Source organism: Aulonocara stuartgranti, assembly GCF_965226115.1.
Source record: "Aulonocara stuartgranti genome assembly, chromosome: 2".
NCBI classification, from domain to species: Eukaryota; Metazoa; Chordata; class Actinopteri; order Cichliformes; family Cichlidae; genus Aulonocara; species Aulonocara stuartgranti.
Genome location: NC_138940.1, coordinates 36495485 through 36516655, shown reverse-complemented (window position 1 = coordinate 36516655; position 21171 = coordinate 36495485). Strand labels below are relative to the sequence as shown.

At 39.7% G+C, this 21171-nt stretch overlaps 3 protein-coding genes across 7 annotated transcripts in view; 2 read left to right on the top strand and 1 right to left on the bottom strand.

The window, feature by feature from the left end:
• The window catches only part of zdhhc9 (zDHHC palmitoyltransferase 9), a 32001-nt gene extending 31297 nt beyond the window's left edge, over nt 1–704 (bottom strand). Inside the window, exon 1 of the mRNA XM_082557313.1 lies at nt 459–704. Coding sequence (XP_082413439.1) covers nt 459–487 — 29 coding nt within the window. The 5' untranslated portion in view covers nt 488–704. The remainder of the gene's footprint in view (nt 1–458) is intronic.
• Nucleotides 705–2890: 2186 nt separating this feature from the next.
• On the top strand, nt 2891–7816 carry trmt12 (tRNA methyltransferase 12 homolog). Of its 2 annotated transcripts, XM_082544756.1 has the most exons (8): nt 2891–2995; nt 3131–3299; nt 3402–3600; nt 3699–3849; nt 3938–4047; nt 4312–4469; nt 4861–5230; nt 7219–7816. In XM_082544756.1, exons 1-7 carry the CDS (start codon nt 2943–2945, stop codon nt 5224–5226), a joined length of 1206 nt encoding a protein of 401 aa, XP_082400882.1. In that variant the 5' UTR covers nt 2891–2942; the 3' UTR covers nt 5227–5230; nt 7219–7816. The 2 variants fall into 2 exon arrangements, with proteins under 2 accessions (XP_082400882.1, XP_082400881.1); XM_082544755.1 differs by lacking the exon at nt 7219–7816 and having other exon boundaries at nt 4861–7199.
• A 352-nt stretch (nt 7817–8168) lies between these two features.
• Nucleotides 8169–21171, top strand: part of sytl4 (synaptotagmin-like 4) — a 15903-nt gene continuing 2900 nt past the window's right edge. Inside the window, exons 1-14 of one of the 4 annotated variants that reach the window (XM_082544712.1) lie at nt 8459–8780; nt 9434–9510; nt 9612–9801; nt 12536–12751; nt 14621–14730; nt 14861–14972; nt 15058–15243; nt 16085–16199; nt 16275–16365; nt 16478–16572; nt 17447–17539; nt 18004–18182; nt 18557–18659; nt 19397–19558. In XM_082544712.1, the coding sequence (XP_082400838.1) occupies nt 9683–9801; nt 12536–12751; nt 14621–14730; nt 14861–14972; nt 15058–15243; nt 16085–16199; nt 16275–16365; nt 16478–16572; nt 17447–17539; nt 18004–18182; nt 18557–18659; nt 19397–19558 (1581 nt within the window). In that variant the 5' untranslated portion in view covers nt 8459–8780; nt 9434–9510; nt 9612–9682. Of the gene's footprint in view, nt 8415–8458; nt 8781–9433; nt 9511–9611; nt 9802–12535; nt 12752–14620; nt 14731–14860; nt 14973–15057; nt 15244–16084; nt 16200–16274; nt 16366–16477; nt 16573–17446; nt 17540–18003; nt 18183–18556; nt 18660–19396; nt 19559–21171 lie in introns of those variants that run through there. The other 3 variants (XM_082544711.1, XM_082544714.1, XM_082544713.1) reach the window with 3 other exon arrangements.

Genomic DNA, 21171 nt, shown 5'->3' with positions numbered 1-21171 from the left:
ATGGTGGTGTGGGGGGACATTTTCTTGGCACACTTTGGACCCTTTAGTACCAAGTGAGCGTCATTTAAATGCCACAGCCTATCATGAATGTGCAACCAACAAATCAACAGCAACTGTGTGACGCTATCATGTCAACATGAACTAAAATATCTGACAAATATTTCCTGCACCTTGGTGAATCTATGCCATGAAGGTTTGCAAAGGTCTGCGGGTACTAGTAAAGTGTACCTAATAAAGTGGCCTTTGAGTACACGTGTCTACTGATGCGTCTGTTGCATTTGTAAACGCCTACAAAATAACTTGACTATATTACACAAATACAACATAAATAAAGGCCCACTAAGAATAAACCCAAACAGTTGAATTTTTATATCTTATTATAGATATTAGTTTTAGATTGATTCTGGAGGATTTTTAGTCTGCTTTACATTAAAGTTGCTTTACCTTCCGCAACTTACCCTCTGATTTCTCTTCCTTTTGTCTCCATCTATTGGGCTCCGTGAGCAACTTCTCCAAAACTGGCTATCACTTAATGGTTTTTGGCCTCGTTTAATTGAGGAAAAGCTGTAGTTTTCTAGCAGTAAAAGAAATAGAGACAAAAACATTAAAAATGTGTTCGCCGGGTGCTGTTTTTGTTAATATATTTTTGGTTTATCAACTGCTTGTTTTCGGAGTTGTCCGTCCGGCATAACAGTCCGACTGGAAACACGGGTTGTGTCTAGTAGGGAAGCTTCTACCCGGTTGTTGACGTGCATCTGGGGCCTGTTCTTCGTACCGCGCTAAGTGAGTTAGCTGGATGAGATTGTTGACGATTTCGCGTGATCCTGGATCGTTCGGTTCCCCGAAGCCCATCCGGGACTTGCTGTCATAGCAACAGAGCCGTAAGCGTAAACCTGCTGGGGAGCAGGTTTACTTTATGTAAACAGGATTAGATCGCGGCCACGCAGGTATGTCCGCGTCATTCATACGAAAGCAACAGCGATATTCCACCACTGTTTCACCATAAATAAATAACATCAATGTAACTAAAGATAATGCAGCACTTGATCCTTTTATTGATTTCACACAGATACATACAGGTCATTCCCTAAAAAAGGGAAATGTACTATTAACATTCTATTACATGTATGTGATTATTACAGATGTAATTCATATTTCAGAGTAGTAATTGTAAATTACTTCGTGTAATCAAGATGAGAGACCACGGCTATAAAAGCGAAGGTGGATTTGGGAAGTCTGTCGCAGTCATATCCTGTCCGTTTACGCGAGCCACCCATTGCGGAAGGTGCAAGATTGATAAGGAGAGTCCTCAGAATTCAGCGTATATTGCGGGACAGACAGGATCCTTTAGCTCAGCGCGACAGTGTGCTCATAGAGAGATATCGATTTTCCCGTGAGGGTATTATTCACTTAACCAACTTGTTGACGAGGGGGTGCAGGACCACCACCTGTCTTTTTTTTGCTCTGCCCTTTTCTTGGTTGCTGTTATGAACAAACAAACAGATTATTCCAGGGTCTCTTTCCAAGAGACGACAAGCAATATAAGTGATCAATATTACCATTCTGTAGAATATTCTTATATTTCACTTTTACCTGTTCCCATGTTCTAGTGGGTCCTGTTGTGGCTCTAATGTGAAAGGGGATATAATATAACATATTATAATATAATATAATGTAATATAATATTGGATAATATGGTGTGATATGATAAATCTACCCTACCGCCTACTGGTGTTGGCCAGAGGGGCCGATGGCGCAATATGGCAGCCTGGCTTCTGTCAGTCTGCCCCAGGGCAGCTGTGGCTACAACCGTAGCTGCCTCCACCAGTGTGTGAATGTGAGAGTGAATGAATAGTGGCATTGTAAAGCGCTTTGGGTGCCTTGAAAAGCGCTATATAAATCCACTCCATTATTATTGTTATTATTGAATTACTTACGAGTTTGATTTGTCAGCAACTTCCTGCCAGCCCTCTCTCCTTGCTTTTGCAGCCTTTGCAGTGTTCCCTTGCGTTTTAATTAAACTCTGAAACTCCTGAAATCCCTCACTCAAGAGTTCTTGCTCTGCTGCCGAAAAATACCGAGCGCGCTCCTTCGACATTTTCGCCGACCAATCAAAGGGTTGCCGATCAATGTTTCTACTATCGATGCGTAGCCCCTGTTAAGCCACCCAGTGATCTCACATTACTTCATCCAGCTATACTAATCGTCAACAACAGGTGTGTTCGGGGAACCGGTGTTGTGCCAAAAAGTGATTGTCTGCCAAAAACTGATTTCCAGTGTTTCTGTGTATTTTTTATGTGTAATATCTTTACGTATGTTCGTAAATAGACTTCGGTGAACAGGGGATACAAAGGGGTTACATAAAGAATTAAAACATTATCTGTTTTTTAAGTATCTTTACAACTTGTACTTACATTATAACCAATCCGGTCCTTTATCCCCACTTAAAATATTTTTACAGAACTACTGTAATATTTGCTGCCATTTCTGCTGTCCTGTTGGGCAACTTACTCTTACAAAATACATTTTTAATGTTAATGAGATTTTTTTTACTGCATAAATAAAGGTTATATAAAAGTCGCTGCCAAAAACTGATTGCGGCTTGTATCTTGCTACACGAATGTTGTTTGTGGCTCAAGATGACTTTAAGTCATCCATAAGGGATGCATTTGACATATGTTTAACATATTATAGCCCAACAAGTTACTTATAGCACTTTAAATATGAGCAATCGCTTTTTGGCAAATACCGGAAATCAGTTTTTGGCAGACAATCACTTTTTGGCACAACACCGGAATAGCGAGCTCAGAGTTAGCGCGATGATTTGGTCTTGGATGTTTCATTTAATCTTGGATGTAGTAAGCGACGTACGAAGCACAGGGCCCTGGTCTTTGTTTGCATCGTAATCTAAACGTAAATAGAGCTGATTTGTTTGTTTACAGATGGACAGTGTGCCATGCCTTCGTGTGCCTCAGTGTCAGGCTCAGAAGCTCAGGTAATCCACGATTTGGTCATTGCTATCAACGGCAGCTAGCAATTAGCATTAGATCAAAAGGAGCTGATTGATTTGAACAAACAGGCTGTTTGAAATAACTTTGACATTATATTTAACATGCATTTTATTTCACAGGAGGTCACTACAGTCCAAAGGGGCTCTGGACCTGAGTTTGAGTTTAGTGAAAGACTCAGATGGGACAGTCCTCCTGCCCATTTTAGCATCCTGTTTGTCCCAGCTCGATCTTCAGTCTTTCAGGACCACTGTGGCTTCAGATGATGATTTTGAAGTAGTTTGGAGTAAGGTAATTAAAGCTGAACGAATTATTATTAACAGCAAGCTTTAAAATGTAATAGCTGTTTTTTTTTCTGTGAATATTTTCATTTCTGTCCTGCTTTCATCACAGTCTGCACTGCAGTCAAAAAAAGAGAAAGGAAGGGCGAGTAGTAGTAAACTGGAGAAAGTCCTCCAGGAGCTGTTGGAGTCTCATGGTGAAAGATGGACAGAAGAGCTGAAGAGAGACATCCCTCGCAGTTTCCAGCGACATGGAGACCTAGTCCTGCTGGGAGACACTTGTTTTGTTCTGCCATTATGGGAAAACATGGGTAGCTACTGATCTCAAACTGCACCACGTTTTACTTTACCGCTAAATGTACAGAATAATTCATGAGGAGGCTCACTGGCTACTTTTTAACTCATTTAGATCAACAGCTTTGGAGCACAGTGGCCAGAGGACTGGGAGCAAAGCGCCTAGCAAAGATCAGGAGGATTTCAAGAGATGGATTTAGATCTCCTGAGGTGACGATGCTGCTAGGAGAGCACAGCTGGGTCAAACATGTAGACAATGGCATTAGGTAATAATCAGTCATAGATTTCAGCACTTGGGGACATGCTTATTAGACTAAAATGTGTGTGAAAATGTGTGCTTCACATTTGTTTCAGTTATGAGTTTGATGTTACCAAGTGCATGTTCTCGGCTGGAAACATAACAGAGAAGCTCCGGGTGGCTGGATTTGACTGCAGAGGGGAGACTGTAGTGGATTTATATGCAGGTAATAAAACTGGAAAATATATTATACGATTGCAATAAAAGGAATCTGTGGTAAATGTAACTTTTTGAAGGTTAAAAGGACCCATTTTAGTAGATATGAAATAAAGTTACTGACTGATGTCGTTTCCTTGAATTCTGAATCAAATGGAGGTGCAGCTGAGTTCACTGCTCATGTACTATTGCTCTTACAGCTGTGTGCTACCTAAAAGCAACCGAGTTATGATGCATATTGTTGTTTAATTTTCCCATTTGTGCCTTACTTCAGGTATTGGATACTTCACTCTCCCATATCTGGTGCATGCAAAGGCCAGTCACGTTCATGCTTGTGAGTGGAACCCCAACGCTGTCGAAGCTCTAAAGAAAAACCTCGAGGCAAACGGAGTGTCTGACCGCTGCACGATTCACCAAGGAGATAATCGCCAAGTAAAGTTCATCGATTTGTTATATCTTATGCCGCATGTGGTGTTTATATACTACAGTTTTAGATTGGTCCCTTGGGAAATGATTATTTCATCAGAGAAAGTCCACCTCTAATAAAAACTATATCTATTTTAACTATGAGATAGATTTCTCAGGACTGTGCGCCGTACCTACACCCTTACTTACCCTTAATTAAGAAGCCAAGTATCAGCCAGGCACTGCTAATTAAATCCTCTTGATTAAATGATCATCAGCAAGTGTGACCAGCAAGTTTCGTTTGAGTTTTTACCATTATTATAAAAATGTAATTGCCTTTTATTCCGCTTTAAGAAAAAAAGATACGCTATACAGGTTTTTGTAATCACCTCTTTTTGTCTAACTTTGGTTTTTCCAGCTCCAGCTGTGTGGCGTCGCTGACCGAGTGAACCTGGGTCTCATACCAAGCTCTGAGGACGGCTGGTCTGTCGCCTGTCGACTGCTCAGGAGAGCAACAGGAGGCGTTTTACATATACACCAGAACGTTACCTCACCAGTACAGCACAGTACAGCCGGCGATGCCCCCCAGAAGGTTTCTGGGAAAAAAGCAGACAGAGAGGTGTGGCAGGCCTGGGCCGAAGACACGGCAAAGCACTTCGCTTCTCTTTTAAAAGACTTCAATGGTACACAGTGGACAACAAATATCCAGCACATCGAGCACGTTAAGTCATATGCACCTCATGTTCACCATGTCGTGCTGGACTTGGAGTGCAGGCCTTCCTGAGAAAGTAATCATCACAAACACTAAACAGACACTGTGGTGTTAAACAAACAGACGTTTCTAACCAAACCCTACACAAGCTGGTTTAATCATTTGTCAGGCTGTGACAAACCAACCGCAACCATCATTTATCCAGAGGCCTGTACTACAAAGCAGGATTTGTGGCTTAGCAACGTAACTTTGGGGTTAACCCTGGGTCTCCAGTCTTGCAAAGGTGGTTCAGTTCTTACTCTGGGTGCGTTGCCAGGTTAAATTATGCTGCTGACCTTACCTTGTGGAAAAGCCCATGGACTCATGGACGTGCGCAGGTAGAAGGAAGGTCTAGTTTTTGTCTTTCCTCAGTGAGCACGATTAAGAAATGTAGATGCTCAGGAGAAACTGTAGTCATATGTTTTTGTTTCTGTTAGCTGAAAGCAGTTCTAAAGCGTTTTTTCTAATCCTTAATATTGTAATATAATCCTAGAACAGAGCAACAAAGCTTTGTACTTGATAAGCTCACATAAATTACAGGTTTAAATTGAATATGTTTGTGTAAGTTCTCAGTCATCCAGGACATGGTAGTCTTGAGTGCTTAGAAAGGAAACAACTGGGCGTCTTTAGGTTCATCAATACCGTTTGTCTCTCATCCAGGAAGCACCTTTAGTTCTAAAACAACTGCTATAGAATCCCAGGTATTTAACCCCTAGTTAGGATTATCCCCTTGGAGGCGGTCCTGAGAATCCTTGACCCAATCATGTGAAAAAGGGCCTGACTCACTGGGGCCAAAGTGTGAAAGACGCTGTCCCACTTAACTGTCACGTGAGCTACTGAGGTCACCTCAGACAATTTGTGAGTGGGGGTTGAAGCATCTGGGAACGGATCTCAAGATGCATTTTAGGTGGTTCTAGGTTTGTTGACAGTGGATGTAGATGCCTCCTTTAACACTGTGATCTTTAAAATACTGTCCTTTTTCCTTTAGGTGCAGATGTGCTGAGTTCTGATGAGGTGGCGCCATGCATTTGTGTAGTGATGAAAATGTCTGGGCACTAAGAAATCTATCTGCCTTCTTTTTAAACACTCAATCTTTAAATTGAATTTTTTTTTTTGGTTTAAATTTTTTTTTTTTTTTTACTTACATTGAACTTGCTATGAAAGAAAGAATAAGGTTTAAAATCATCTTGCACACATCAAACAGTAGGTGGTTAATTTAACAGAATATGCAGTTGTAGTCATGTGAGACTCTTGAATGTCCTGGAGCTTTAATATTGATTAATCTTTGAATTTACACATCTTGTAATACAGCACGTTCCTAATACAGCTGCTTTGCCTGCAGTGGCTGTATTACAAGACGCATTTGACTTCTTCATATGTTTCTAATATTCTACCTTGCTCATCTTAAAATATGCACTCTTCTGGCATGTGAACATGCTCGTAGCTGGATTATGAGAAACACTGGGTTGACATGTTGAGTTTATAACCACCTTCGTAGGTTTGCCTCATCTTGTGGCTAATGTATGGAGATGTGAACTTGCTTTGAACGTAGTACAGGCCTCGGGTTTCCTGCCTCACTTTTATGCAAGGGACTTATGACCGGCGCTGGAAATTCCTCGTTCATAGGAATTAGTTGCAATCCCCAATCCCTTTCACGAGTGCACCAGAGTCACAGTGTCACAGTGCAAGCAGCTAAACAGTCAGGCTGTGCCTTGCTAAAGAGCAGCTCATTGTTGTGTTGTACTATTTCTCAGGTGTGTTTGATTACTAGTACCATTGAGGGTGGCTGCATTGGAAAGCAAATACACTATTATCACTGTTATTCTGCATTAGTCATAAATCTGCCATGATTGAAGATCCACAACCCTCCTTGTTGTTGTTTTTTGTTTGCTTTAAAGGGGGAATGTTTTACTACCATGACCTATATGCATGACATATTAAAGGAAAAGCCTGAATAAATGTCTGCAGAATGCAGTTTTCATACATTGAGAAGTTATGTGAATCATATGATTTGGCTTTTTGCAGGCACGTGGTCTGAATCCAGTTAAGTTGATACGAGAGATTTGAACCTTAATTGGGGGATATGTTCTGCACGGATGGATGGGTCCATCCTTCCTGGAGAAATCAATGCCCTGGGGCAATGAAGCTAATCTGGCTTGTGGTGCTCAAATGTGTCATTTATCCTTCTTTATCTGTCTGTTTCATCCTATTTCTCTTTATTTATGCATTTAAATGTGTTAATAATATTGAAGCACTTGACATGTATCAAAGTCATGGTCTAGTTAGAATAGCAAGGTAGCATAGCTTGTTTTAATCCTATAGATTTATTAGGTTTGCCTTAGATTGAGGTCACTACCACCGCCCAGTTATCAAACAGACATGAAAACAAACAGAACATTACATGTACTGAAAAACGTATTAACCTAAATAATAGTTTATGCAGGGATAAGTGGTGATAAATTCAATCTTATAATCAAAAATGCGTTTACTAAGTAAACATTTTTTGGGCTTTTACAGTAAAATAAGACATGAAACAACAGGAAGGGGAGGGGTTTTCTTCCAAAAAGGACTTTGAAAGTTTGTTGTTGTTGTTTTTATTTTATTTAAACGACATGTGTTTCAGGCTTAAAAGCTGCTGTCATTTTTTAAAACTCAGAAATCATTTTCTTTATGCTCTGCTCTCTTATGGCTGTGCCCTAACAACAAATAATAGCCCGGTATTACAACTATGTGTAACTATCTGCTGTGCTTCTCTCTCTCTCGTTTGCATATTGAATTTCACACATTTAGGTGCAAATTTTAATGAAAAGCGCATATGCATGCACTTTCTTTGTTCCAAGTTTCCAAGGATTAGAAAAAAACAGCTTGGGGGGAGAAAGGAAACCAAGATATGGGCGAGATTTTCCACACCCAGCCCTCCTCCGGTAAATAGAGCAAAGGAAAAGCACCTGTCATGGAAAATGTGGAGCGAGAGAGAGGCGCTCCTGAGCGTCTCCTGCGAACTTTACTTATCTTCCGCCACAAAATCAGCAATTAAGGAGACTCGGGCACGGTTGTGTTTTAACCACGAAGCAGAGTACAGCTGTGTGTACCTACCCGGTGGTGTGATTGTGAGCGCGCGGTGAGCTCGCGTGCTGCTGGTATCACTTTTGCCTGTCTTTTCTCTCGGGAGTGAGTTGCGAGTCGTATAGTGGCTGTTCTCCGTGGACTTCTACCAACAGGTGTGTTTAATTTCCTTTAATGAGTCCGAGCCTTTTTTAAAATTATTTTTATTTAGTAAAATTCGCAGCAGTTGTAACGTGTAGAGTTTACAGACCGGTCTGTGCAGCAGGAAAAAGGGAAGTCTCAGGCGGTCTTTTGATGTAACGTTAGCGTTAATTAGACTTTCAGATAAGGCGCAGTTAGCGACTCATAGTCGAGTTCTTTTTTTAACTCTTCCAGTCTGTATTTAAATCTGTCAGCGTTGTTTATTGTTTTTAATGCTTTTACCTCCTTTATGTTTACGATTGGTAAAGAATTACGTGCTCACTAACTCAGAGTATTGACCGTTTCCTTGAAGCTTATTCTCTCACTAAGTTGCCCTGCAGGTATTCTTCAACCCTTCATCATAATAACAGGCTCCAGGCATTCAAACAATGAGGAAGAAGTTATCACGTTTTCCACGCGTGCTTAGAAACGGGAGCTTTCTCACAGCTTGCCTCATTTTGCTCCTGCCTAAATCACCCTGCGGGGAGTTTAAATGGAGCATAAAGTTTCAGATGGGGACATGACAGATGACAAGGCTGATGCTGGGTTTAAATTAATGTTTCAGCTCCTGAACTCCACCCTGCTCTCTGTATCCTTAGAGGGTGGGAACCATGCACCGTAGCCAAGTTCATGTTGTCTTTTGCTTTCACCGGGGCAGAGGCTTTCTGTGGGATTTTAAAATCCTCTCACATCCTGGTTCTTCTTTAGGTCATTTCAGCCAGAAACTTCCAGAGTCGTCTCTTGAAATAGAAAGTATTCCTGGTTGTTTTATCAGTATTCCCACCAGGTAAGCTTTGCTGTTGATGTTGGCATGAGATTTAAATAATCCAATGAGAAATCTCCAGCTGAGTTATGCAGGATGGCATACTGGCAGCAGCAACTTCCCTGTATGGAAGCCAACAGGAAGAAGGAAAGGTCACTCAGTCGTCTCCCAGTTATTTGATTAAAACCACATAAACACAACTGTTTCTGTCTGGCTGTATTGTCGTCACAGGGATTCGAGTCACTAAGTTCCTGTTTTCACTCAAGGGCTCTGGTGAGCTTGCATTACAGGAGATCATAGGAAAGCAGGTTGTCCTGTAGTAAAGTCAAGCATTAGTTGGAAGGTTTAATTAAAAAAAAACACTTTTTGCATAAACGCTCAACTCCTGATGTTCTTGCTTTGTCCTCAGTGACATCTCGATGTAAAAGTGACTCGATTGAGCCAGTTCACCTGCACTAAGGGTTCTTGGATACAGACGCCATGCCAGAGGCTGTTGACATGATAAACCTGGGCTTCCTGTCTGAATCCGAGCGGGAGCTGATCCTGGAGGTGCTGCGACGAGATGAGAAGCTGAGACAGGCTGAGGACCAGCGTGTGCGGTGAGAAGAGGCTCCTAATTTTTCCACACCTGTCAGTTAGTCACTTGTTATTTAGTTGTTAGAAGTACCAAAATCAACTCATATCTGCTGCTTATATATTTATTTTTTTACTGCACTTCTATTCTGTTTTATTTTTAGCCATTTTTACTTCACAAAAGTATTCCCATGCGTTATATTCAACTTTTCAGATAGTATTTTAATTATTTAGAAATTTGCCCAGTTGGCATTTGATACTTGTAGGGACTTGATATTTATTGTCAGGGTTCAACTAAGAGCTGGATGATAGTAGCTTAATCCAGTTAAAGTAATATTGGCATGGTGGCTTTGTGGTTTTCATAGATAAAAATAATAGACAAAAATAGGAGAACAAAAGATATAGATATTGTAATCTGATTTTATTTTTAAAGAAAAAAACAAAACAAAAACACTGTCAGTGTCACTGTTGTTAATGTGTTGGCTCTAGATACTTATTGCTGTCTCTTACAGTATTAGATGCATCTGGATTCATTGTTTGACTGTTGCTGATTGTTTTGTTTTTATTAGAATTCCATTTAGTTTTAACAAAATGCACATCTATTCAAAATATCAACGCTGCAAAAAAATGTAATGACAAAACTAATACAATAAAATAACAATAGCAATCAAAAACTGTAATGTGTCAGTTGCAACTGGATTAAAATTCCACAGATATTGCTTTAGTCGCTTTCTGAATGAGCCTCTGTTTTCATCTATTTAATATTGTTTGGAAACCTTGTCCATAGGTCCCCCGTCTTGCATCATTATGAAGAAAACACTATGTAATGTACTTGCAATGTAGTGCTTTTCCACACTTACTGTTCACTCAGAGTGCTTAAAACTAAAAATATATTTGTAGAGAACTTCATTCTATACATGTAAAGCGTTTTATCTTACATCAGCTGATTTCGAATCGCCAGTTAACCAAATGTGCATGTCTTTGGACTCTGAAAGGAAGTTGAACTACCTCGAGTAACAAATGCAGACATGGGGAGAACATGCAAACTCCCTCAAAGTAGGGACCCTGTTACCATGAGGCAACAGTGCACTGTGCAGTGCTAGATATCATTAAGTCATTCTGGAGCTATTGGCGCTTGACGAGCATCTTGAAAAGTATCTGAGACTGCTCACTTTTACTTCAACTCATATTTATCCATAGAGCACCAAATCACAGCAAGAGTCACCTCAAGGCACTTTTGTACTGTAAAGAGAAAAGAAGACCACAAATTTAGATGAGCTCCTATGAGCAAGCACTTGGTGACAGTGGGAAGAAAAAATCTCTCTTTAAACAGGACAAAACCTCCAGCAGGACACAGGGAGGGGCAGCCACCTACCATGACCCGGTTGTGAGGAAGGGGAGAAAGACAAACGTAAAACACTCTGTGGAAGAGAGCCAGAGATTATTAATGACTAATAAATACAAAGTGGTGTACATACGAACAGAGTGAAGAGGTGTGTAGAAGAAACACTCGGTGCATCATATGAAGCATGGAGTGTTTCTACTTCAAAGCTCCTTCTTTATAAAAGGAAAAAACAACAAAACTTTGCACTTATATTAAAGTATGATCTACATTAGCATTGATGTGGTCACCAGGACATTTTAAAAACTGCAACTGTATAAAATTAGCAGTCAAAAGAACCTGAAGAAGCTAAAGCTCCGGGAATACATACGGTTTGTTTATCTGATATGTTTCATGTTGTGGCCTTCATCTGGCCCATCATAAAACATATTATAGACAACATATTTTAAACAGTATAGGTGTTCGGTAAGGTTAAAAAAATGCATGCATGTTCTGTTTGATGCAAGTGTTGTTGCAGTTTAAGTTCTTCTGTTAAAGAAAAAGAACTTAAAGCCTCGTCTGACTGTGCACTTTGGAAGCAGGCGAAGTTGTTCCAGAAACCTCTGCAGAGATTTCAGTGCAGGATTGTTAGACTGAGGACTCGGCTATAGAGAACTGAGGCCAATATTTTGACTGTATTGAGACACATTCAGTATTTTGCTAAGATGTTTAATTTCTAGTGTTTATAATGTTCAGTCTTCATTGCTTAAGTTTATTCTGTAATTTAAGATATTTAAGCCTTTTAGGCATTTGTCCTGCTTTTGTAAATCTTTTCTGTTGTTGTACACTGTAAGTCGTAAACATGTGTTGGGGTGGGTTGTACATTACAGATTAGAAATTTGTTCAAAACTGACAATTTACCAAATTGTCAGTTTTGCTTAATGCAGATGAATTTAATCCACCTGCCCTCTGAAGTTAACATATTTTGCTGAATTGAAGTATTGCAGTAAAGTCTAATCTTGTTATCAGCAACAATGTCTCATTTTATTTGCACAAGTATTTAAAAAAATTAAACAACATTCCGCCCAAGTTCTTTAATGCACAAGGCAAATTTACACTAGAAGCTGAGTAACAAAGACACTGTACATATTATTTTAATTTCATAATTCTTGTCTCGCACTATTACTTCTTTATATCAGGCTTTACAGTAATTGAGTAATATTTATGGACTACACCTTGATAATGACCACAAGTTCTGAAATAAAATTATACTTTAACATTTACAAAAAGTATATGTTTAAAAACTTACTTCATGTACTGTTTGTTTTTGGGTTGTTTTGTTTTGTTCTTTTAAAGAAATCCAGCAAAATGTTTACTTTGCCATATGACTGTTTAAGTGAAACTGACTATGTGGCATTTGTGTGGCGTGTTTGGCTCAGGAAGTTGAAGACAGAGCTGCAGGATGTTAAGAGGAAAGGGGCCAAACGTGCCAGTGAAAAATACAGTCAGCATAGCTGTGGCCGATGCCTGGAGCCTTTGAGCCGACTGACTGTTTTTTCCAGCCAGTGTAAGATGTGCAATCACGTCGTATGTCGCAACTGCCGGATGGTCCTGCCCGATGGATCCTGGCTGTGCAACGTGTGTGCCAAAGAATCGTAAGAAACGTTTTAAATTAAACAAATATTGTATCTTCAAAGAACAGGGTGTGTGGGGTTAGGTTGATGTTTTATATTTGAGAGATTTCCATCAAAGCCCAAGTAAGATTCCCATTCGTGCTTCTGAATATTTAAATACTTAAGCAGCCATTTCTCAAAGCAAACTGCCTTGACAATTTTCAGCTGTAGATTTTCTTCCACATTTTACACACAAACGAATATTTTTAGGACGATGTATAAGATTGGTTCAGAATAATTTAAGGTGCCCATTGTGGCTGAAAAGAAATATTTCATCCTTGTCCAAAATCCTCACCAACTTTGAGAGCAGGTTGTGTAGTTTTGAATGCAGATACTGACCAGAAAATTATAATGGTAATTTTTTAATCACATATTAAAGCAATTAAAACTCTATTGTCATTTTTCTCTTTGGTGATTTGAAGGGTAAAAGATTTTTATTGATATTTTTATTTAAATTGGCGAAACCAGTTTTTCCTGGTTAAGCCAATTCTTAACCAGGAAAAATTTGGTTTTGCCAATTCTTGAGTATGATAGCCCACTGAGCTTTAAAGTCTGCATTGCCTCAGAAATATGTGGCCTTTCAATTCATTTCTGCCCATTAATTAGCTCAGTTATGAATATAGCTCATCATTGATGCAGGTTTGCAGTGGCTTACAAAGATGCTATAGGATTGGTCCTTCAGGTTTCCAGGTGACACAGTGCCAGTCAGCTGTTTGTCTTCTTGGGTGTTCCTACATGTCAGGCACTTCTATGATACATGAACATTTTTGTGTAACTTGGATAAGTCAGCGGACAGCATCTGGGAGGTTTTGACTAGCCACTGGAAGAGCTGCTTTTGGTATTCATCCAAGTTCAACAGACACATGAATTGCTCTGTCACGTGAAGTGACAGCGCATGAATTGCTTTTGAGACTAATGATGATTTGCTAGGTTTTATTTTGCATTGTGTATAATACAAAGTGCCCCCAGCAGCCTAAACCTGTAACAGAATTACAAAATTATGGTTCAGGTTCATCTGATCTGGCTCTAAATATGAGCTTTATCAAAAAGTTGTAAACTGATCTTAAAAGTAGAGAGGGTGTTTCCTGAAGATGAACTGAGATCTGGTTCCAAAGGAGAAGGGATTGGTACCTGAAGTAAGCCTGCAGTCTGAGTTGTTTATAGGGATAATATGATACTAAGAGGTCTTTAAGATGTGATGGGACCTGACAAAGGAGAAATATGATCTCTCCTTCTAGCTCCTGTTAGTGCTTGTTGTGGTGTTTTTGGACCAAAGGCTTTCTATGAGCTTTTAGAATAACCTGATAATGGGTAATTACAATAGTCCAACTCTGGAGTAACAGAGTAATTAGATGTTATGTCATTTTTGGCCGTACTGAACAGATGAAAGAAGGCAGTCCTAAAGTTTTGTTTTATGTGTGCGTTAAAGGACATCCTGGTGAAAAATGACTCTAAACTTTCTCACAATATTATTGGTGCCATCCAGACAGAGTATCTGGTTTAACCCATTTGTTTTAGATTTTTACTGTATTTGTCAATATAGTAGTAATAAATAACCAAATATTTGTATGAAAAATCACTGTTGGTCTTGCAAACCACATCTGTTGATGATCAGCTATGCAGTGTGAAATGTATCTCACCACTCATCTCTTCCTCTCCTCGTTGTCTTGCAACATTTTTTGGGCATTAACAGAAACATCAATGAAAACCCAGAACTGCTTGTTTTCAGGATAATCACTATATATGTCGTGTTCTGCACTCTCACATATTGGTCACATACTGCTCACACCTTGTTGGATAACCATTAACAAATCTGTTAGTTAACTGATGAATATTTATATGGGATTCTAGTGATGTCAAGAAAAGAACGGGTGACTGGTTCTACAATCAGCGGGTCAACCGTTTCTCTACAACACCTGGGCATGACCTAGTGAGAGTCTCCCTGAGAAAGAAGCAGCCATGTGAGTACAGTTAACAGGAAGTAGAACTGTTGAGCTAGTTATGTAAACATCAGCCGGCCTGCAGTCAGAGCAGTGACGTTACAGTTCACTTTTTTTTTTTTCTTGTTTGTTTTTTGTTCTGTGTTTATAGCGAAGAAACGAGAGACAGCAGGTGAAGTCCTGTTGAGTAGTTCTGAAATAAATTCAGGTCCTCCTAAGTATCCGTCTCTGACGAAGCAGAAACTTCAGATGGTTGACAACAGGTGTGCTGTCACTCTTAACATCAGTTTTGTCTGGTTTTAAAAATGTTCATTAAACCACTTCTCAAACTCGCATTTTTGTTGACAGTAATTCAAGCAGTTATATTGGATCCATCACTTCAAGGGCATCATTGGAATCAAAGGAGGAGGAAGAATTAAAGGTCCAATCAAACTCAAATCGCAGTGACACGGAGTCTGTAGAAAGTTCCAGTATAGCCAGCGTTAAAACTGAGACGGAGTCTGGCCGTGTGACCCCCGAGCCTGAGCAACCAAGGTAAACCCAGATGTAGCTGATCAAATAGCAATTTTTGAGACCGGAATAGCAGCATTTAGCTCTCTTCTACATGGTGTTTAGCTCCTAATTGAGTAGAGTATTTAGTCTGACACCGTTAAGATCAAAGTGGGGTCTGATCATAAAAGTTGAAAAACTCAGACTGTATTTTTAAACTAACAGATAATGATATTTATGTGACAGCGTTATGAGAAAGTAGAGCAATTAAAGCCATTTTAACCTACATTTGATTGTTATTAAGCCTGAAATGTTTGTGTACTAATGAAAGAACTTATTACAATGTAAATATTCTCAAAAGTTCAGTGATGTTGCAGTATAGTAAAGCAGCATATTTAATCTCCTATATTCACCTAGTTGTTAATCATTTCTAAGTTGTGTTGGTACTTAAAAAAATGAGAAACTATTGCAAAGTAAGGCCCTAGTATATCTAAACAAAGTTTCCATCATATCTGACCTTGGACTTCACACTTGTTCGTGTTACTGTCAGTATAATTATGTGTTGATTTGTGCTATATCCTTAGAAATGGGATCATGAACAGCATAATATCCCATCTAAATTAGGAAGCCCAGCTGGGGGCTTGTTTCTAATACAGTTTTCAGTTTGTATGCTAAGTAGGGTCACAGGCCTCAAATATCCACCAAAGTAGTTTTAATTAAAGTGCTCTCCCATTCTCGATTTCAGAACTGAGGTCACACAACTGAAATGAAACACAAATCTGAGGCTAATGGGACTTCTTTACAAAACTAAAAGTTTTTATTTGTATATTAGAACAAAAAAGGTCTTTATTGTAGTTGTTAAATGTCTGTTTCTTTTGCCAACCAGGAAGGAGAACAGCTTTGTTCGGACCAGCCCAGTAGGATCCAGTAATTCCAGTCTGACTGTCTCCATCAAAGCAGATACTGTCAGCAGTGAAACCACCAACGCAGAGATCAACACTGTAAGATAGTTTTCATTGTTTGAAATATTTTCGCCACCTTCTTCTCTGACTGCATCTTGTTTCTGGTCACTTTAGGCCCCAGAAGTAAAATCCTCCACTGTAAACCCAGAGCTGGATGTTGATAGACTCTTTAAGAAGAGCATCAAGCGAGGCACAAAACCTGCAGGTTTGTATTGTCTGTTAACATGTGCAGTGTTGTTCCCCGTAATCACAACAAAAATGTGGTGGTTTTTTTTCTGTATTCATTATATGTATTTAATTGCTGGTGTGTTCATTAGAGTATGCATCAACACTGGACCTGCGTAATGAACGTGACACATCAGAGGCATCACTGGGCAAAAGGAGCAGATCTGTACCAGGCTTGGATATACAGGCGAGTGTGTGTGTAGCTGCTTAGATTTTATAATGTCACATTAAAGTTAATTACCAAGGATAACATTGTTTCCATCAATGTAGCTATGTGAAAGAATCATCAAAAACGGATCCTGCAACCATTTTATTGCCTTCTTTTAATCCCCAGTGCTACCTTTCCAGTTTCAGAGGATGTTTAAGTATGTCTAAGGATGATTTTTGACAGCAGAGGTGATGACAAGGGCAGAAGAAGTGACATTCTGGGCTGTTAGATTTGATCAAAAGTAGTTGTTCTCGTGGTGGATATCAACAGCATTCAAGCCAGATTAACTTTCACAAGGTTGAGTGGCAAAGGCAGGCGAGAGGTGGCATTCTGTTATTTTAAAAGAGCAATAACTGTGAACATTTTCAAAGACGGTCCCTCCAGATGAAATCTTGTCTGTCTGTTAAGTGATGGAGGCGGTTGTGTAATAACTTGCATAAAGGTGGTGGTTGGGCATGCAACAGGAGGCTAACCCCTAAGCCTCTCACGTCTACATTGCTAGCCACTCACTTTGTGAAGTGAGTGTAAATTGGAAAGCTAGAGAAACTGTTGGGCACGCCCTTCATCCATCATTGGAGATCTTTTTTGCTGGAAAAGTGTGCATTGTGTTAGCAAAATCCAGGTCAATCCATTTGGTGATCAATAAATTTTGATATATTCTGCCCTTTAAATTAAAATGCCATTGGTTTGATCGGTAATTTGGTGGGTATTTAGTCAATAGCTAAATGGTTATTAAATCAACTTTTATTTTTCTGAAAACCTCAAATACCTTTTTGAAACTAGATGATTCTGCTGGGTCTCAAAGTCTGTGTGTGTATGATAAACTTGCTAAGTGTGTATTGTGGTGCCGCAGGAAGATGAAGAAGAGGAAGAAGATATCGACAGCTTGGTTAGCTTTCATAGAAGAACGATGAACTCAAATTCCTCCAGCCTGCGTGGCTCAAAGGTAAAGTAATGACAGAACTCGCATTAGGTCTCTCAAGTAGTTTTTGAAGTGCAGCTCATTACGTGTCTCATAACAGAGCTGATACTTACTTATCTGAACAAGGATCTTTAACCTCAGGAAATCCTCTAGCGCGTTAGGAAGTGCAAAACTGATAGTGCGAGTCCAGCAAAGTGTTTCTATAGTTACCAGAGCCTGAATAGAAGGCAAAGCTGTCACCAAGACGACTTTAATGCTATTAATATGGATTTACGAAACATCCTGACAATGCTTAACTCAATTTGTCCCTAACAATCTTTCTGTATCTTTGTAGAATTTTTCTCAATCTGTAGCTTCTTTGTTCCCTTGCTATTACTTTTTAAACTGAAGCACTGAGTCTGTTTCTCCACTTATTAACTAAAATTGAATATTTGTCATCAACTTGAAACAAATGCAGGCATCGTTAATGATCGTTTGTTATCATGCAGAGCACACTGGGCAGCATGATGAGCCTTTACAGTGAAGCTGGAGACTTTGACAGTGTGGAGGTGAAGGGAGATGTTGTGTTCTCTGTAAGTTACGACGAGAGCAGCCAGAGCCTCCAGGTCTTCATCAAGGAGTGTCATCAGCTGGCTTATGGCGATGCTGCACGGAGTGTCTGCAACCCGTAAGAGCTTTCACTACACTCCAAACCTACATCGATCTCCAACTGGCAGAATTTAAAATTAAAAGCGAAGTTTAGTCAAACTTTAACCTTCAGATTAAGCAGCACTGTTGATTGTGCCTAAAAACTACACATTTTTCTACTGCGCACACACCCCTCAGTAATGTAAGCAAAGCTTTGATCAATGTCGATAAGAGGTTACTGTGTTTACTGAGTCTCAGTAAACACATCCCAGAGCTGATTAGTTGAGCTTCACAGGAAATTGAGTGTCAACAGACAAACATTTTTCTCAGCATTTAGTCAGGAGATACAACAGATGAGCAGTAATAATGACAGGGAGACTCATGATTTGACCTGCTTCTGTGTTTATGTTACAGCTATGTCAAATGTTATCTGCTCCCTGACAAATCTCGCCAGAGCAAAAAGAAAACCAGCACCAAGAGAAACATTATAAACCCAGTCTACAGTGAAACTTTAAAGGTGATGATTTATCATTTTTCTCATGCCTAACTGGACTCCAACTGTTGATCTTACCCTGTTGACTTAAAGACGCTCCCTTATTAGCGACCTTGCGCCATGTCTGCTGCAAATAATGACCGCACCTACGGAGACCTTAAGGTTGATATTGACTTTGCAGATTAGAGTAGCTGTTGTCAAATATTGATTTTAGTCCCAGCCTTCAGTGTAGAGTCAGCTTAAGCAGAGTAGCAAACTGTTGACAGGGAAATTAACCAGAAAGATCCATCTCAACATGTTTTGTTTTTTTTGTTGTTAAATAATCTCAATTTTTCACGTCATAGTTTGTGTTCCTGTCTACTTTTAAAAGACTGAAATGTCCACATTTGGAGGTTGAAGCAGTAGCAGTGGTGTGAATTATTTCACCACCCACACCTGAGATCATATTGTTTAACCAGATTGTAAATTATAATTTGAAACTACAAAGCTGTTTCAGAAGCAGATCAGGGTTTGGCTTAAAATGGGCATTTTGGGTCAATCAGTTATGGGTCAATACATATTCAGTATAAAAAAAAAAAGGTTTGTTTTTTGTGAATATTGCACATTTCACTGAAAATGTGAGCGGCGAATAACTGTGTGGGTTGTGGCATCCTGGTGAGCTGACGAGATTCAACTATGGGCTAAAAAGCTCCTCAAAGCCACGCGTTGGAGAATTATCTACCAGGCTTTTGATCATCACGTCTCCTCTCTTCTTCTACCAGTACTCTATCAACCGCTCTCAGTTGTCCACTCGCTCCCTCTCGATATCAGTCTGGCATCATGGTCGCCTCAGCCGCAACGCCTTCTTGGGAGAGGTGGAGATCCCCTTGGACTGCAGAGACCTCGACTCCCCACAGGAGGAGCGCATGGCTCTCCTGGCAAAGGTAGAGCAGAGATTCTGTGCTCTTTAAGGAGTTTTCTTGTAGCTATGTTGAAACTCAACAAATGGCTTGTTTACCCATGAGGTCCGATGCAGAGTGTACATCTGCGTTGTGCTGAATAGGTGGAGTTTGCACACATTTTAAACTGCGTATCGGGGGCGTGCACTGATGCCCCACCCAGTTTAAGCACTGAAGGAAGCCTGAATGACTACCTCGACCATGTGACTAATACAAACAAAGCTGGACCATTTTAGATGAAACGGTTAACAAATTAAAATATTGATTTTAATTGGTTTATCTGCAAAATGCCAGCAGGTGTTTGCTGATAGATTCCTCTCTTAGTGACACTGTGACCTTTAAACCTCAATTACTTTAAAGTGAGGAGACCTCACACAGGCAATGTCTCCCTTCTATTTGAAACATTTACTCCTTCCTCACCACTCATCATCAGCTTACTGTTTTATCCAGAGCCATGTAACATTTTATGAATTAACTAGAATTTGAATGAAGGGTCTCTAAGCAAAGGAGAGCTGCACCAGGTAGCCCCTTCCTTTATCAGGCTGAAATAATAGCCTTTGTACTAATTTATAATTCTATCAACGCTGCTGTGAATGATGTCTCTTCCTTTATGAATTGCATCATACGGGTATCTACAACATGGACAATAAACTGCAGTTGTTTGGGTAAAGTCACATGATCTGTGAAAACCAGTAAAACCCAACTGCTGTGTTATCACAAGATCCAGTTTGAGCTGTTTACTGTAGAAATTACCTTTGGTTGAGCTGGCAGTTGCTGTCTGAGGTTTAATTATAGAAAGTTCAGTAAAGAAATCTTAATAAAGCTCATGTAACTTTAATTTGATCTCTAAAATATTGATCATACCATGGGAGTCTTTGTAAGCAGCACTGTAAAACCAGGTGAGGGCTGATTTAGATGAAGCGTTTGCGCTTGTGCTCTATTGCCCTGCATTTTTGCTGGATTTATTTTTCTTTATTACTTAGAGATAAAGCCACAGTGAACACGCTTTACACGTTGTCTGCATCCACACTAGCAGTCTTCCTCTGTGGACTGCTGCTTTTCATTGAGGGCATTTTAACACCTATAGTTTGTTAAATCTGGTCAGGATTCATTGATGAGTTTGTAGCTTTTCACTGTGATTTGATTTGTTTTTACACAAAGAAAAAATCCAAGTGCACTCCAAGCAAAACAAAATGCGTCACTAGATGGAGAGTAATCAGTCTGCTTATTGGCCTGATGTGTCTGTGGCAGAAGCAACAACAGTAAATGCAGAAAGGAGGTGTTGTGTTCTGGACTGTTGGAGAAGATGAAAAATTTATTTCACAGCTAGATGCTAGCCCGTACAGACCCTTGCCACAGAATACAAAGCATAAATGGACTAAACACTGCAGGTGGGAAAACGCCCTGAAACTTATTGACCTGTAGATCAGTGCATTTGGATGAAAGCAGTGGCTTTTGTGCAGGAGACCGGACAAAATGATGGCTTCAGCAAGCAGCAAGAATAATAAAAAGCACATTACAGACCAGAGTGAGCAGCCCAAATGTCAATCAATTTAAATCAAAGCAACAGTATTGATTAGCTATGAAGAAAAGAGCCT

What these genes read in the sequence shown, in the direction of transcription:
- trmt12 (XM_082544756.1), top strand. Translation starts at nt 2,943, where the DNA reads ATGGACAGTGTGCCATGCCTTCGTGTGCCTCAGTGTCAGGCTCAGAAG. An exon ending in TGTCAGGCTCAGAAGCTCAG is followed by an intron (nt 2,996 to 3,130) that starts GTAATCCACGAT and finishes TTTATTTCACAG; the next exon opens with GAGGTCACTACAGTCCAAAG. An exon ending in TTGAAGTAGTTTGGAGTAAG is followed by an intron (nt 3,300 to 3,401) that starts GTAATTAAAGCT and finishes CTTTCATCACAG; the next exon opens with TCTGCACTGCAGTCAAAAAA.